The sequence below is a fragment of the Hyperolius riggenbachi genome, chromosome 7 (genome assembly GCF_040937935.1).
Source record: "Hyperolius riggenbachi isolate aHypRig1 chromosome 7, aHypRig1.pri, whole genome shotgun sequence".
Classification (NCBI taxonomy): domain Eukaryota; kingdom Metazoa; phylum Chordata; class Amphibia; order Anura; family Hyperoliidae; genus Hyperolius; species Hyperolius riggenbachi.
Genome location: NC_090652.1, coordinates 198,060,525 through 198,078,158, shown reverse-complemented (window position 1 = coordinate 198,078,158; position 17,634 = coordinate 198,060,525). Strand labels below are relative to the sequence as shown.

General features: G+C 42.8%; 1 protein-coding gene across 10 annotated transcripts in view; it reads left to right on the top strand.

Moving 5' to 3' along the window:
* Positions 1–17,634, top strand: part of ADAM23 (ADAM metallopeptidase domain 23) — a 468,543-nt gene that overhangs the window by 57,959 nt on the left and 392,950 nt on the right. For all 10 annotated transcript variants that reach the window (XM_068244982.1, XM_068244983.1, XM_068244981.1 and 7 more), the window contains one exon: positions 10,996–11,222. In XM_068244982.1, the coding sequence (XP_068101083.1) occupies positions 10,996–11,222 (227 nt within the window). The remainder of the gene's footprint in view (positions 1–10,995; positions 11,223–17,634) is intronic.

The following is a 17,634-nucleotide window of genomic DNA, read 5'->3' as shown; positions in this document are numbered from 1 at the left end:
AAATGACAATAATGCTACGTACACACATGCGACAATGATCGTTCGTTGAGAACGACGAACGAACTTTTAATTGATGAAAGAACGACCTAAGTAAAGATAGTTTTAAAAGGTGTGTAACGATCTGATCGTTAGAACGAACGTTACATCACGTAAAGCAACTATTGCGCCTGCGCATAAAAATGAGAAGTTTCACAGAGAAATTGTGAAATGCGCATGTCAAGCCTAGTACGAACGACCGTTTCCAACGATGTACGTTTTTTGTAACAGTGTTCGTTTTTTGTAACGATCGTCGTTGGTAAAGATCGGGGAACGATCGTTACAAACGACTATAGTCGCATGTGTGTACGCACCTCAAGACTCACTGCCAATGCACAACCAAATGCAAGCAGACAAGTCAGAGCTGTCCAGTTGCAGCTCCACTGCAAGCGACAGAACATGCTACAGGAGAGATCCTGATACTCTCATGCTGCAACCCACCATTTCTGCTCCTGCTGCATTATGATGCAGCAGGGCCCATTCCTGTTCAGGTAACACCACCAACACTTACCTGAACAGGAATGGCTGAGGAGTGGCTGTAGGAGCCACACTCATCCTCCAATAGTAACCAAGGTAAGGGTTGAGTGGTATGTGCAACACTGCACTTATTGCTTCTGTGTGTCTAATCCTATTGGGAGTTGTATTATTTGGTTTTATTTGTTTGTTGCATGTTTATACCAAAAATCAATTTGGCTATATTTTAGTGAAATGATGTTAATAAAAAAAGTGGAATTCTTTAATACCAATGGGATTTTGACATATTTACATAGGATGATATACCTCATTAATTTTGCAACCCCCCGTTCTGTTTTTTTCCCCTCACACTACTTACCTTATATTTAGACGTCCAACTTCTTTATTTTTTTTTATTAACCCACACGTATTGCCCATGCATGGTATGTGCCTACATTATACATTTAAACTTTCTAAAATACCAGAGATAGCTTAGTATCTTTGATATATTCAAATAGCAGATATTACTTTTATTTGCTTTTTCCTCTGTTCTGTTGTTTCTGGGTTGTTTGTTTATTTATTTATTTTGCATTTCTACTTCTTTTAGGACTGAAATCTATTACTGCCCAGAATTCTTACCTGACATTCATGCATTTAAATGGCTTCAGGTTTTATCTTGGATGTGTATAATTTTATGCATGAAAGGCTTTGCAGCATTGCTGGATGAGGAATGAATAAAATCTTTGGAACATCTAGCTGATCGGGGCACTTTTTTTGTTTATAAAAAAATTAATGAAGGCCTGTCTGCAAATGTACAGGAATGCCACCAGATATTCAAACTTGATTTAGTGACCTGTGTGTCACTGCTGATCGGATTCTGCATGATGTTAGCAAGTACCGTGGTGCAGATTTTACCAAGCAAATACGAATAGACACTCTTGAAAATTTGTATTGTATTTTAAAGCTGCACTGTAGGCATATATAGTAGAACGTATTGCTCATTTACAGTAATGTATCCTAGTTTCAGCATCAGAAACACTCTGTATGGGCTGGTGCACACCGAGCAGGTTTTTCTGCGTTTTTGCAGCTGCGGATACGCTTGGTCAATGTATCTCAATGCGGTGGTTCACACCAGAGTGGGAGGCGTTTTGCTGAAACGCATACTCCCGAGGTGAGGCATTTTTTGGATTACGGAGGCGTTTCTGCCTCCAATGTAAAGTATAGGAAAAACGCAAACCGCTCTGAAAACGGCAGTTCAGAGCGGTTTTGCAGGCGTTTTAGTTACAGAAGCTGTTCAGTAACAGCTTTACTGTAACAATGTATGAAATCTACTACACCAAAAAACGCTTCACAAAACTGCAAAATGCTAGGTGAAACGCTACAGAAAAATAATAAAAAGCGTTTCAAAATCTGCTAGAATTTTGCGGATCTGCTAGCGGGTTTTGGTGTGCACCAGGCCTATATCTATATGCTGTATGTTGTTATGTAACCCCACCCTCCAGGTGATGCTTAGCCTAGGCTGTTTAGCTATGCAGAATTCTCCCCCATAGAACACTCTGGGAGACCAGGTATTATTTCTACTGGCTTTGGGACACAGAGTAAATAAACATTCGGTAGCAATGCACCTGCCAACCGTAAAGCTATCACCACCTGTGATAAATGGGCAAATACTGTAATAATTAATATATGAATATTGTAAAAAATAAGCTATTTTATAAATCACATTATTTTCAGTACAGTTCCTCTCTAAGATGCAAAATGCATGGGTATACAAACTACGAGAGATAGATCAGCCTTACAACGCACCCAAACATAGCATATATAATCCAACAAAAAAGTTTTCTACTTATTGATAGGGGAGAGGTTAGAATTAAAGGGGAACTTCAGCCTAAACAAACGTACTGTCATTAAGTTACATTGGTTATGTTAATTAAAATAGATAGGTAATATTATCTCTTACCCACACTGTTTTAAAAGAACAGGCAAATGTTTGTGATTTCATGGGGCAGCCATATTTTTCATGGGGACAGCCATCTTTTTGGTTGAAAGGAGGTGACAGGGAGCATGAGACACCGTTCCAACTGTCCTTTGTCCTGATCACCCCTCTCAGTTGCGCGCACTAGGCTTCAAATCTCAAATTAAAAAAAAAAAAATTGTGCCAACACAACAACAACATCAGAAATCCCATCATGCTTTTCACAGCATCAGGGAAAAAATGCCTGGGTAGTTCTGATGCTGTGAAACTGTTAAGAAACACCAAGCCTTTTCAGTTCTGCTGAGTTGATTTTTAGTCTGGAGGTTCACTTTAACAGTGGAAATGTGTAACTTCTGTCTGAAACCCCACTATTGAAATTGTCCTTCAGTTCTGGACCCAGCTGCCACAAGGACACTGGGAGCAAAATCTAATGCTGGGAATACACAGCTCGATTCTGAGGTGATAAGATGGTTAGATAGATAATTTCCGACATGTTCGATTGTTTTGCCGCTCGATTTGTTATTGAAGTGAATTGAAAAAAGATAAGAAAAACGAGCGGAAGATAAGAGAATAGAGCCGGCAAAACGATCAGGTGCAGAATCAAGCTCCAGAATCGATCCGTGTATTAACAGCATTACAGCTTTTTGTCCCAGAATGGCTCTCCCAGATTAACATCTCAGATAGAGCTGCACACTATCAAAATACAGGTAGTCCCTGAGTAACGAATGAGATAGGGACTGTAGGTTCGTTCTTAACCTGAATCTGTTCTTAAGTCGGAACACTGTACCATCTCTGTCCCCTGTACCTCTTCTATGCCCCCCTGTGCCTCCAGCGCCCCCCACTGTGTCACATCTGCCCTCTGTACCTGCTTATACAAGTTTAAAAGCCATTTTTCTCTTTGAATTTTTCAAAATCAATTTTCTCAAAAACTACACGTCCAATTTGATTGTTTTTTATTTGTTCCCATGGAAACACAGAATCCATTGCGTTCGTATCGGCGAGTCGTTCGTAAGTCAGGCATTCGTAAGTCGGGGACTACCTGTAGTATGTATGGCACTAGCGAGCAATCCAGCTCTTCATTCAGTCCTGGACAAGTCTGTTTCAATTCAAAGCTTGATGAAAGGAAGGAGGGAGAGACATTTGGCACTGCTGCTATTGCTTTTTATTCCAGAGTGCAGTAAGGTTCATTATTCATTATACAGGATGGTGAATCTTCAAAGTGATACATCACATACTTCAATCAATAAAACTTATGCAGACATACCATGTTCAGAGGTGGTGTGGTGGCGGTGGGTGCTGGGCACAGATAGCCTTACGGCCGTTTCACGCTGAATGCACTTCACGCTGAAAGATTCACCATCCTGTATAATGAATAATGAACCTTACTGCACTCTGGAATAAAAAGCAATAGCAGCAGTGCCGATTGTCTCTCCCTCCTTCCTTTCATCATGTCATATCTATCTGTCATCATCAGAGCCCGCTGACAGCACCAGAGTCTGTGGAAGAGGTGTGTGTTTTCTGCTATATCCCTACTACTAACAGTGCAGTGCAATACTGTAGTGCCGACTCTTTGCTTCTTCTGTCAATTCACAGCTTTCCCAAAATGAAAAACGGTCAGTCTGTTTATACCCTCTGATTTAAAGCGGAACTGTAAATTCCTTTGAAAAAAAAACGTTTCACTTACTGAATCCACTGTAGCTACCTTATGAAAACACTGTTAAAGGCCTGTTCACACAGGGTCAAAAAACACTCTGATCCAGTGGGGTGGAAGCACATACGTAAATGGATCCTATGTTCACTAAGTGATGGACCAATGAGAATCCTCCCCATTGCTAGCTAACATTACCCCTGACCTATCCAATGTTAACCCTATATTTCTACTAGAGCTCTGAGCTTGTCCCCGAGTCCAGCAGTACTGTCACAGTAGTGGGAGGACTCAAATGGTGAAGACAGTGGAGGCTCAGATGCACAACACTGAGTGTGAACGTTTTGCTGGATGCTGCAACGGGGCACAGTGTATTTTCTTAGGATACACTGTGAACGCATCATTGTTCATCCGGTTTGAATGTGAACCTAGCCTTACAGCTTGAGTCTTTACAGGTCACAATGTTGTCCTGGGAATCCAGAAGATTTGCAACAATCAATACAGACCAAATCAAAAACTATTACATTGTAATTAGCACATTAAAGGGAAGGTCCAAGCTAAATCAAAAATCCACTTACCTGGGGTTTCCTCCAGCCCCTGGCAGCAGTCCTGTGCCCTTTCCACAGCTCCGGTGGCTCCCGGTGTCCTCCGCTGCAGAAACCGACCTCGCCAGGTCGGCTTCCTGTGTGCTACACCGCGCGGGTCTAGCCGACATCATCAGCTGACGTGGTCTAGCCGACGTAGTTCGGCGCCTGCACAGTACAGACCTGATGATGTCGGCTAGACTACGTGACCCGCGCAATGGAGCGCACAAGAAGCCGACCTGGCAAGGTTGGCTTCTGCAGCGGAGGACATCGGGAGCCACCGGAGCTGCGGAAAGGGCACAGGACTGCTGCCAGGGGCTGGAGGAGGCCCCAGGTAAGTGGATTTTGATTTTTTATGTAGCGTGGATGTATCCTTTAATAGCACCTGGCATGCAGTGGCGTTGCAATAGAGGATGCAGAGGTTGCAACCTCACTGAGGCCCCTGGACCAGAGGGGCCCTTTAGTGGTCCTCCTTCATCCATCTTATTAGCTTTTCATTGGTGCTATGCTGGTAATGAACACCTCTATATGTGTAATGTATAGTGTCAATCCTTAACAAACTGTTTCCTTACTCTAAATACACCTCTCTGACACTTCAGCTGTTCTTGGTAGGTTTTTGGGCTCTATGTCAATAGAGAGCTTGGGGCCCCATGTAAAACTCGCAATGGGGCATCAAGCTCCTTAGTTACGCCACTGCTGTCATATTATTTTTATGCTATTCAAGCCTCCTTTGCTATGCTAATCAGCAATGTCCATTTAGGTGTTAAAGTCTTTGCTCTGAATAAATCTGTAAATACATAATTTTATACAATTACCTGTGTCCTGGAAGGTGTTGAGTAAAAAGAAGCTGTCTTCTGGTTATAGCTCACTCCTCCCACCTTCTCGCTTGTAGTGAAGCATTGCCATAAAAATGGCTGGTGCCTCATTTGGAAATGGTTCCAAACTGCATGGCTTTCCAGTGGTCCAATACAACTGACATCACAGTGACTGACAACAATATCAGGCTAGTGGAAAGCTGTGCAGTTTGGGTACATTTCTGAATGATGCATCGGCCATTGCCACGGCAATGCGTCATTATGATCGAGGAGGCGAGAAGGAGTGAGCTTGATTGATCATTACTCAAGCCATCCAAAACAGCTGACGAGCATCTATATCTAGTATTTACAGGTGGGATTAAGTTGACATATTTTCGTGGCTGGAGAACAGCCATACAAGCCAAAGCTATTAATCATGTACTTGGAGGCCTGGGGCACACCAGAGGAGTTTTTCTGAGCGTTTTGAGTTTTTAAATCTGCTGCTAATGTTATCCTATGTGTCTGTGCACACTGGAGCAATGAGGTTTTGTAAAAAACCCCATAGCATTACATTGGGAAGAGCTTTTAGAGGTTTTAAAAGCTCTTCCCAATGTAATGCTATGGGTTTTTTTTTACAAAACCTCATTGTTCCAGTGTGCACAGACACATAGGATAACATTAGCAGCAGATTTAAAAACTCAAAACGCTCAGAAAAACTCCTCTGGTGTGCCCCAGGCCGGAATGCCTAAGACAACACACAAAACATTTATATCCTACTTTTCTCCTGGTGGACTCAAAGAGCTTCAGGGCTGCAGCCACAGGCGAACCAGGCTCATTAGGGGGGCTTGCCCAAAGACTCCTTACTGTTTTACATAATTGCTTGAGCCAGGATTTGAACCCTGGTCAGGGGCTCAAATCCTACATCACAGGCAGCAGCCTTACCAGTACACTATCCAGCCTAAGAAGGTTCTCATCATTTATCCCTGTCTATCATTTTGCCCATTGATTTAAAAAAAAAAAAAAAAAAAAGAAGAAGATGAGGAAAATGCCAATTTCCACACAAAAACTTGACAAAAGCAAAACACCTCCTTTTCCGGCTAAGAATATAGCTGTGATGTCTTCATTTGTAATGTTGTTGCCCGTTTTGACTAGTAAACACTATAAAAAAATCAGCATAACAAACAATTGACATGGCTTTTAATGACAGCTTTAATGATATTTCAGTTTACATCTACTTTAATGGTAATAAGGAGAGAGTTCAGCCAAACCTAAGAACAGCGTTTTGCACTCAATCTAATGACAAGCTTGTATTTGAAGCAAAACCTGATATTGATTGCAGTATAATGATTAGGCACTATTAGCTCTGGGATCTAAGATATACCCAGATAGCTCATGGTGACCCAGGACCCCAAGGAAAGTATAAAGGGCTAAAACAGACCAAAAAGTCCTCTATTAAAAAACAATGCTAAAAGTAACTTTGCCTTTTTAAAACAAAAGGGATTTGCAAGACAAGACAAAACAAGACAAATAACAATTATATCGCGCTTTTCTCCTGGCGGACTCAAAACGCCAGAGCTGCAGCCACAAGGACGCGCTCTATAGGCAGTAGCAGTGTTAGGGAGACTTGCCTAAGGTCTCCTTGCAACAGGATGCCCTAGTGGTCAGACCGCAAATGGCCTTCCAAGCGGTGCCAGCGCACGGATCGTGCGAACTCTGGTCGCAGTCAATGCGCAGGAACCGTTGGGAACAAACCGCAGACAAACCAGAAGGGAGCCTGTGAGGTACGGTAATTACAACTTACACACGATTCCAGGGTATAACTGCCACCACCACTTGCACCACCTCCTTGCAACAATTGCAACAATTCAGCTTTACGTAAACACCTGTGGTCTCCCATGATGCATCAATCCCAAATATGCAAATCATCTCTTTATGCCCCTGAAAGCTGCACATCCAGAACCGCTGGTGTATAATGAACCTAGTATCGCAAATACTTTCTATTTTAAAGCCGACCTAAACTCAGAAATTCCTCTATGCTCTAAAAGATATGCAACAGCATCATAACCTTTAAAGAGAAACCGTGACCAAGAATTGAACTTCATCCCAATCAGTAGCTGATGCCAACGTTTACTTAAGAAATCTATTCCTTTTCACAAATGGATCATCGTGTATGGCTGATATTGTAGTGAAACCCCTCCCACAGGAAACTGTAAGGTGCACCTGGTGCACCTGTAGAATCAGGTCCTCCTCTGTTTAGGCCTCACCTCCACCTCCGACATCTGCCAAACAGCTCCAGCACGTAAGGTCACTGCTGCTCCACTGCTGCCCATGTGTCCCCATTCGAAATGGCCACTAGAATACGCATAGGAAGTGGGGTAGAACGTCCGGTGTTTGTACCCTGTGTGTTCTGTGCTTTCCGTTCCCCATAGGTTTCTACTTCTGGATGGTGCAGTCAGGCTCCGGTCCGAGTGCGTGGGCCGGATGATCCGGACCCGAAAAATAGCGCATGTTGGAAAAGTGTCCGGAGTCCGGATACGATCCGTTTCCGTTCTGTATGGAACGTACGCGTGTGAACGTCCGCATAGACTTTGCATTGCTATGCGGAACGTACGTTCCGTTTGTACAGCATACTGTCCGGATCCGATCAGGTGGATCCGGACAGGGAACGCTAATGTGAACCGGGCCTTAACCTTTTATACATTCCCAGTGGTTCTGGGTCACCATAAGCTATCTGGATATTTCATAGTACTGGTCCAAGCCATATCAATTACTAATGAGCACCAGAAAGTCCGGAACAGGCTGCATGTTGAGTTGGTGTGGCTCTGTACAATATATTAGCTATTGGCTTACTATACACCAGCGATTCTGGATGTGCATCCTTACTGTCAGGGGAATAAAGAGATGATTTCCATTTATTGGAGTGATGCATCATGGGAATCCACAGTTACTCACTAACATTCAGCATGTATTAGCTCTGGAACAAATCAATTAAAAACCTATTTTTTGACAAATAATACTGGCTTAAATTATTCAAATATCTGTGTCCAAGCTTGACACGAGGGTTGAGCTCTCAGTTTTCACAGAATTCCAAGTTTTGCATCAGAATTTCGAGATGAAATTCAGAATTCACAGGATTCCAAAACAATTTTCTTTACAATGTTAGCTTTTTTGCTGTAATTTTCACATAAACAGCAAAAAAAAGTCTACTGAACATTCTCGAGAGACTTGAATGCGAAAAAAAGTTCTATTTGAATATGCAGAGATTCCAAGCGTAATTGTAGTCTATTGTGAACACTATTTGGAAACTGGGTATCTGAAAAATTTAAAAATTTGCATGAGAAAATGCTTCAAATTCAGCGATTTGTATTATTCCTACTTGACACACATAAACTTTTTATAGCAAAAGTGGCAATAGTGATCCAGGTGCAAAAGTAAAACTATCCTACAACTGCAGCGTTTTCAGTAGAGATGAATGTGTGTGCAAATTTCTTACAGCGTAAATCTATACTAAATTATGTATAAATTGATGAAATTATTTATTTATAAACCAGCCCTGATAATGTATCTTAGTGTTTTAAAGTATAAAAAATCTAAAGTACCCGCCACCATGAGATGGCATGCATCTAATCCAGCTGTTTTACTGTACTGGGAACCAGGAATGATGTCATTTTTGGGTAGAGCAGTTACAAACAAGCATCTGGACAAAGATGTAAACCTTGCATGATTGCTATTGTTTCCATCCTTGGCAAGTGCTAGCTTGTGCAACCCTGAACAAGTATATGCCGATGCTTGTTGTTTCTGACATTATTGTCAGATTAGCTGCATGCTTGTTTCTGGTGTTAAGGTAGCCATAGACCCGACGATTATGGGCAGATTCGACAAAGAGACATGGGTGGCGGGACAGCAGTCCAAGCAGGTGCAGAAGCGCCTGCAGCGTGCAGCAATATTTACAATCTGGGCTATTGCACAGGCTCAGTAGAGGCTTTTCGATGGGCTCCAGCGGAAATAGTGTATTGTGCAGGCTTGAGTTGCTGCAAAGTGGAGTGGACCTGATCGGGCTTGGTTATTTCCATTGAAATAGCAGCAGTACAGATGGTAAATATTGACATGTTTGCTGTTTGGGAGATGCCATCGCTAGATTGCTGAGGCTTAGGAGGATGGTACACTGCAGGGGAAGTTTTCTATATTATAGATCTCCTTTAAATGACTGAGATAAGTGGTACACAATGTTCTTCAGACCATTTATACCAAGTCAAAATGCAGAGGACCATCTACTTTTCCTTTTTTTTAATTAGTTCCCCTTAAAGCACAACTGAACTGTGCCAATTAAGATCAGTTTTGCGTACCTGGAGCTTCTTCCAGCCCCCCGTAGTCTTTTAAGTCCCTTTGTGTCTCCAGGCATCCCCCCCCCCCCCGCCCCCCCTAGTTCTGCTGCTGTCCCTCTCAGAAAGATCTCTGACAATTATTAGTCATGGGCCCATTAGCAGTGGGAACCTCTGGATGATCCAGAGGCTTTCCAGGTACTCCTCGACCCCACCCCAGATAGCCAGGGCCTTCTTGTTCTTTGTGGCCCCAATCCCCCTGTGTACGAGCATGGCCATCCTGCTCCAGTGCCAGTACGGTCTGCAACAGCGCAGTAGCATGATCCTGCTTATGCATGAATGATAAAGCCATGCACAAAGTTCTTTTTAAGGCCGGTTTCACACTGCGAATCTGCAATTGCGTGCAGCCCGATGGCTGCACGAAAACAGCCTTCGAAGATTACCACGTTAATATGCAATTATCCCCATCTGGCAGCAGGCCAAGCAGGAAATGACACTCACTTCCTGTGGCCGAATCGATGTGCGCGTATTGCTAAAATATGTTTCCATGCATGATGCATAAAATTTGTGGCCGCCATTTTAAATCACGCATGTTGCCATAGACTTACATGACTTCCAGTCCGCTACACGTCACTGCAGGTCGTCGCAGGAGTCACTTGCCGATGTAGGTAGGTGCTTGCGTTAGACTGAACACTTCCAGCGCACCACACCGCAAGCTGTATGGAAGCACCCATAGACGTTCATTAGCATAGCGCTGAGGTGCGGTAAAAACCCCTAACGCACAGCACCAGTGTGAAAGGCCCCTTAAGCTACTGTGCAGGCGTGAACCATACTTGGGCAGTAGGGCTGCACTGATACACAGACAGAAGCGTTTTTGTTTAACATGTTCAGAAGCTCCATTTGCTAGATCATTGAGGTTGTGGAGGATGGGTGAAGTCTCTGGACTATCCAGAGGCTTCCCTCTACTGAGGTACTGGTAAGTATCTAACTTTTATTTTAATTTTGCTTGCAGCTACTCTTTAAGTCTCATTTTAGATGTCATACAAGAGGAGACCAGGATTTACAAACACATGCTTTATAAACCACATTGGTCTTTTCATTGCTACATTTTCCTGCCATGCTATATTCTCCCACCGTGCCAATATTGAATAGTCACTGTTTTTTTGTTTTTGTTTTTCTTCATTAGCTCCAAACCGCAATGACACTGCAGGCACTGCTGGTACACTGGCAGAAAAAGAACGGGCATCTCAACGTAACAGCAGCAATAGAGAGACTACCAATCGCAACCGTAGCAATCAAGTGCACAGGGAGATCACACTGCCCTCAAGACTGGTATATTACCTTAACAAGGAGTCTGAGAGTCCATATCATATACTGGACACCAGGACAAGAGACCAACAAAAGCATAACAAGGTATGAAAAATTAAAGAAAAGATAAATGATTAAATCACCAGCGGTCACATTTTTTTTTCCATACCTGTTAAAATGGAATTGCAGTCTGGCGTAACATACAATAAAAACCTTTTTACTACACTTTATTGGTCATATACTATATATACTCGAATACAAGTCAACCTTGTATATAAGTCGACTCCAATATTCAACCCTCTTAAGCTGGAATTTTTTATTGACTCAAGTACAAGTCTACCAGGAGGGGTAAATGACTACGCTGCATACAGTATTGCAGCCATTAACCCCTCCTGTCCCTTAAGTGCTGCCAATACCTCCTTCAGGCCCCATTTGCTGCAATTATTCACTCCCTTTTATGCAGCCCAGTATTTCCCCCCGCCCCTTTCCTTGTTAATTGTTGTGGCCTGGACTTTCTGAACTGTGGGAATGTCACTATTAACACACACATTACTCAGTGTGCTCAGTGTTGCCCATGACTCGTGTATAAGTCGGCCCCTATACTCTTATGAACTGAATCAGACCTAAATTTCTAGACTTATACTCGAGTATACACAGTAGATATCCTACTTGCTTTTGTTGCAAAGTAATGTCACCTGTGCAAAAACATTGCATTTTATATATACTTCATACATTTTACCCATAGATAATATATTTCCACTGCACTTCCTTTCCCTTCTACTTCCAATTGTGAGTTTAGCTCACAATTTTCCTTTATGACATCAAGTCCTAGCTAAATTCTTTCAAATCATACTTTGGTGCTAGTTCACAGTGCTCAGTTGCATTGCAGAATAATTCTGCATGGCAGATCACTGCCCATCCAATTCTATGGTGCTGTTCACAGTACTGCATGAACAATCTAACTCGTGATTGCAGTTCATACTTATTATAACAACGGTCCACTGTGAATCCACTGTGTGCGTTCCCCCGCAGGCTCCCCTATTAGCAGTCTACGACCCATGGGTCATAGACTGCTCTCTTCCGGTTTGGTGGGGCGTCGGCAGTCTTCGGAAGCACTCGGGCGAACATGCGTGTGTACTCATGGCACAAAAGTGGAAATGCTTATGTGTTAGAAAAGGCAGATCAAACACAAAAAACCCAGGCCGCATCTGCACAGTTACAATTTTCTCCATAAGTAGAGTAGAGATGTGATCCTTATATAGACTTAAATGAAAGCAGAAAACAGCATGGGAGAATTACAGAAAAGTAAGTGTTATGGTGCAAATACACAGTACAATTAATATGTTCGATTTTCCCTTTTATTCGACCAAAACAATTGAATAGAGTGAAAATCGAGGATAATTTTTTTTGACTGAGAAAAAATGAACGATTATTTCATTTTTTTCGATAAAAATCTGATCGGAAATGTTGGAAAAATCTAATTGAATGTGAAATTGTATACTGTATGGTAGACTGCATAAGATACTATTAGATAAAGCAACTTTTTCTTCATATCTGATTGTTTTCTCGGAAACATCAAACGTTCATGTATGGTGCCTCAAAAATAATTTTAAAAACTATTTAACCAAACGGAATAATCGATCGAAATTCTGTGACCGTAAAAAAAAAATGAAAAATGGTGGCGTGTACGGGCACCATAAGTGTTATTTAATTTTACAATGAGATAAGACAGGTTGTATAGTGGAGAAGGAAGGAGAAACAAGAAATAAGAGGGTAGTGTGTGGCTTGTGTAAAGGACAGTAGCACTGTAGATATAAGTTTATGTTATGTCTATTGTAGGTCATGATATGATGTGGATTGCATAGTGTGCACTGTCAATTTTGAAGTATTGTCACCTAACCTACTAGTATGTTTTGGGCATAGAAGGAAACCTATGCAAACAACAGGAGAACATAAAAACTCCAGGTAGATTATATTCAGGTGGGATATGAACCTAAAACTCTAGTTCCGCAAAACTGTTAACCAATTAGCTACTTTGCCTACAAAAAAAAATCCTAATCTGTCTCACCTAAGCATTGTGGTAGGGTGATGTCACTTGTAACATACACGGTACAAGGACACAGAGCACGTGAGCAAGCGCCCTAGAAAGCCTAAAAGGAAAACGAATATGACTGTATCAGAACAAGTCACACAAATTTGAAGTTCATTTTAGTGTTTGCAAGCATATTCAGGTGTCATTTTATGGACAGTTAACAAATGAGATTTCTGACTTTGTCAGTAGTTGTCTCGGTACCTGCAGAGGAGCTCGGCTCTCACGCTAATTGCTCATCCTAATTGCAGTTGGTACTTCTGATGAACGGAGCATTAAGCGTGTGAAATGTGTTTCTGTGTGTTGTATGAATAGTTTTTTTTGTTTTGCAAATCTGTAGTAAGTAGGATTTTCTTGTGGATTTCTTGGGTATTTCCTATTTTGTTAAATTTTGCACATCCTTTGTCTGGGTTTCTACCGTATAACTTACTGGTTGTACCATCATTACATTCTCAGTACAGTATACAATTACTCATAGGCAAATGGAGGAAAGGGGGGGTTACAGATGCTCAGAATCCTCCCTCAGACCAGGGCCGGTGCAGTGTCTTTGGACAGGCACAAGTTAAGACACCAGAATATCTGCAGGCATCCTGCAGCTCACAGCACTGCCCCCTTTCTTTCCCTGCTACAGTTGACTTTGGATGGAGCAGCAGCATGTGTACAGAGTATGGAGCAGCAGTGTGTGTACAGAGCATGGAGCAGCAGCGTGTGTACGGAGCATGGAGCAGCTCTGGGGAACTTAACAGAGCACAGAGCCAAATATGAGCACAGCACTGTGCTCCTGCTGCGCGAATGCTTCACTTTCCTCTTCATTACCAATGTCGGCTGACGCTCATTATTGTCTGTATCCAAACTGCTCCTGATCGATCCCGTTGCTGATCGGGAGAAGATCGGACATTTAGGAAATTATTGTCAGATCATTTCAGTCGGATGGGAAATTGCATTATGTGTACCCAGCATGTCCTACCATATTATTATACTGTATTGTGCGTGGCTGAGGGGGACCTTTCAGGAATCCCCCCCCCCTTCCTTGAAAATCCTGGGTTTGCCCCTGAATTACTATTAATTAGCGCTATTGTGTTGCTTTCTTCTGGTCACTAGTTCTGTCACTACACTGTTAGGCAGGATGGTGGGGTAACAGTATAGTCAGCTGACCTCAGGACTGACAACACAAGGACAACAATGCTCAAATGTTGCTTATATGGGAGCTATGTACACTACATAGAGCTGTTTCTATGGAAACCTTTGTAGTCTTACTTCTACACCATCAAGCAACACGTGAATATTTGTAGTTGGTAACAATATTCACTTCAAAAAAATTCACTTCAGCTGTAGTTTACCTGACAAGGCTTCCCCTATGCTGACTTTCTAGTTGCAGAGGTCCGTCAGCGTTTAGGGCCTGGGCTGACGCTGCAGGATATAGTAATGCGTGAATTTTTAAAGGTACATGCTAGAAAATGAAAATAATTTCACAATTAAGTTTCTGTACTGTTGCTGTAATTACTATGGGGGGGATACAAACTAAATGTTTCGTGATAGTGGTCCTTTAAGTCCCACCAGATTCTCAATCGGATTTAAGTCTGGTGACTGCGATGGTCACTCCAAAATGTTTCAGCCTTTAATCTGCAACCATGCTCTAGTGGACTTGGAGGTATGCTTGGGATCATTGTCCTGTTGAAAGGTCCAATGTCTCCCAAGCCTCAGGTTTGTGACGGATTGCATCACATTTTCATCCAATATCTCCTGGTACTGAAGAGAATTCATGGTACCTTGCACACGCTAAAGCTTCCCTGTACCTGCAGAAGCAAAACAGCCCCAAAGCATGATTGACCCCCCGCCATGCTTCACAGTATGCAAGGTGTTCTTTTCTTCATAGGCCTTGTTCTTCCTCCTCCAAACATAGCGTGATCCATGGGCCCAAACAGTTCTAATTTTGTTTCATCAGTCCACAGAACACTATCCAAAACTTTTGTGGTTTGTCCACATGACTTTTGGCATAATGCAGTCGACTCTTCTTATTCTTTGGAGACAGCAAGGGGGTGCGCCTGGGAGTTCTGGCATGGAGGCCTTCATTACGCAGTGTGCACCTTATTGTCTGAGCTGAAACTTCAGTACCCGCATCGGACAAATCTTTTTTCAGTTCCTTTAGCAGTCACACTGGGACTTTTCTCCACTTTGCGCTTCAGGTAGCACACAGCAGTCGAAGTCAGCATCTTCTTTCTGCCAAGACCAGGTAGCGTTTCAACAGTGCCCTTTGCCTTGAATTTGCGAATGATGCTACCTATGGTGTCTCTTGGTATGTTTAACAATCTTCTTATAGCCATTGCCCTTCCTGTGAAGAGAAATCACCTCTTCTCTTGTCTTCCTGGACCATTCTCTTGACTTCAACATGTTTTTAAACACACCAGTAAATGTCTAGAAGGAGCTGAGTATCACAGTCATTTTAAATCTGCCTAATTGGTGCTTATTATGCTTGATTGCTGCTCGTTAACATCCACAGGTGTTTTCAATACCTGATCGAAAACACTTGAATGAACCTCTGTTCTTAAGAGTGGTAGTCTTTAAGGGGTTGAATAATTGTGTCAATGAATAAATCACACAAAAAAAAACATTTAATACTGTATTACAAAAACAATTGATGTCATTTTTGTTGCATTTGGTTCTTTAAAAAGTCCTTGGTCCTTGTAAGATTTCAATCTGAACACAATTACACATGTACACTAAATTCCCTAAAACCCTTTACAGCATTGGAGGTTGAATAATTTTAAAAACAACTGTATATCAGCTTAATAAGTTAGTTGCTGTAAGGAAACGCGGAAAAGCCGCCGTCTCTCAAGGTGAGGCGGCTGTTTCCGCGTCCAGCAGGGCGTCACAACGCGGAAAAACCGCCGCATGCCGCTTAGGCAGAGCAGCGGAATCCGCATCGGGAACGGCGGAATCCGCATTGAAAACGGCGGAATCCGCATTGGAAGCGGCCCCCACACGTGGTGCTCAAGATACATTGCAAGACAGTTCTGGTGTGCCTGGGACTGATAGTCCACCAGGATTCAGAGTGACACGCGCGCGTGCACAGAGACAGAGCTTATATAACAGCCAGAAGTAGTCAGCTGACCAGGCTGGTCAGCTGACATTTTCCACAACTTTCATTGGTCCAGCAATTAGGGAGGTCCTGGAAAGGTCCTTGAGTATATATACTGCTGGCTGTTCACTTGTTTCTGGTCTGGCGTGCGATCACATACGTGGGAGCACTCAGATCCGTAGTCAGATCCGCAAGTGTGCCGGGACCAGCTGGAGCTGTAATCCTACACTTAGCTATATTCTGTTGATAGCTAAAGTACTAGTTTGATTGTGATTATCTGTTCTGACTCTTTGCCTGTCTCGACTATCCACCTGAACTCTGATCTTGTACCTCGATATCTCTGATACTCTGTTGCCGAACCCCGGCTCGTCCTAGACCCTGCTTCTGTCTCCTGATTTTGTACCTTGATATATCTGATACCCTGTTGCCAAACCTTGCCTGTACTTCGACTCTGCTTTTGCCTCCTGATCTTGTACCTTATCTGTCCGTGTGTATCGACCTGGCTTGTCCGACCTCGAGAACCGACCTCACTATTGGAGGCGGTTCCCCGTCCTGTCAGTGGCATCTCCTCCTGAGTGTCACTTTCAGACTAACCTTCCTACTATCAGTCTGACTCCTCCCGTCTTGGAGAGTCCAGATCTGCGGAAGGAATCAGCGCAGTACTTCCGACTGCGCTGAGGCTTGTTACTGTTACACCAAAACACTACACTCTACTCAGGTGAACAGAGGTTAGCTAGTATATTGGATTATCGGTGAGACTGCAGATCACTTATAATCTGGTATACGTCTGTATTCCCCGTGATACTGCAGATCACCGGTAATCAGACCTCTCTGTGCTTCACCGATCGTTACAGTTGCTCAATAGGATATGTGCTAGTGGTTAGCTTGTACAGTATGCTGTTTGCTTAGTGTGTGCAAAATACTATAGTACTTTAAACTTTGTGACATGCTAACAAATTCTACAGTCTACTGCAGTCCTGCCACAGTAGTTTGATAAATAGCCAGTTTTCAGTTATGTGTAAGGTGTAGACTGGAGTAATTTTGCTGAGCTGCAGAGACAAGGATTAATGATGTCTCCAGTATGTTTCAGTCTTTGCTTACTGCTCCTCAAATGGAAACAGATGCAGACGTTACCCTGTCTCTTGGGATAGGAGACTGCTGGTCCCTCGTTCTGGTGCTTTGGTGATAAATAATTGATGACAGAGACAGTCAACTTAACATCTGACCTTTCTGTTACAGCCAGGCTTTACCAAATGCACTGTACACTTTTATATGCATGCTCAGGCCCTTACATTGCAAGCTGTCAAATCTGTCAGTAATGCTGAGATTATCATCAGGTGGATTACCTG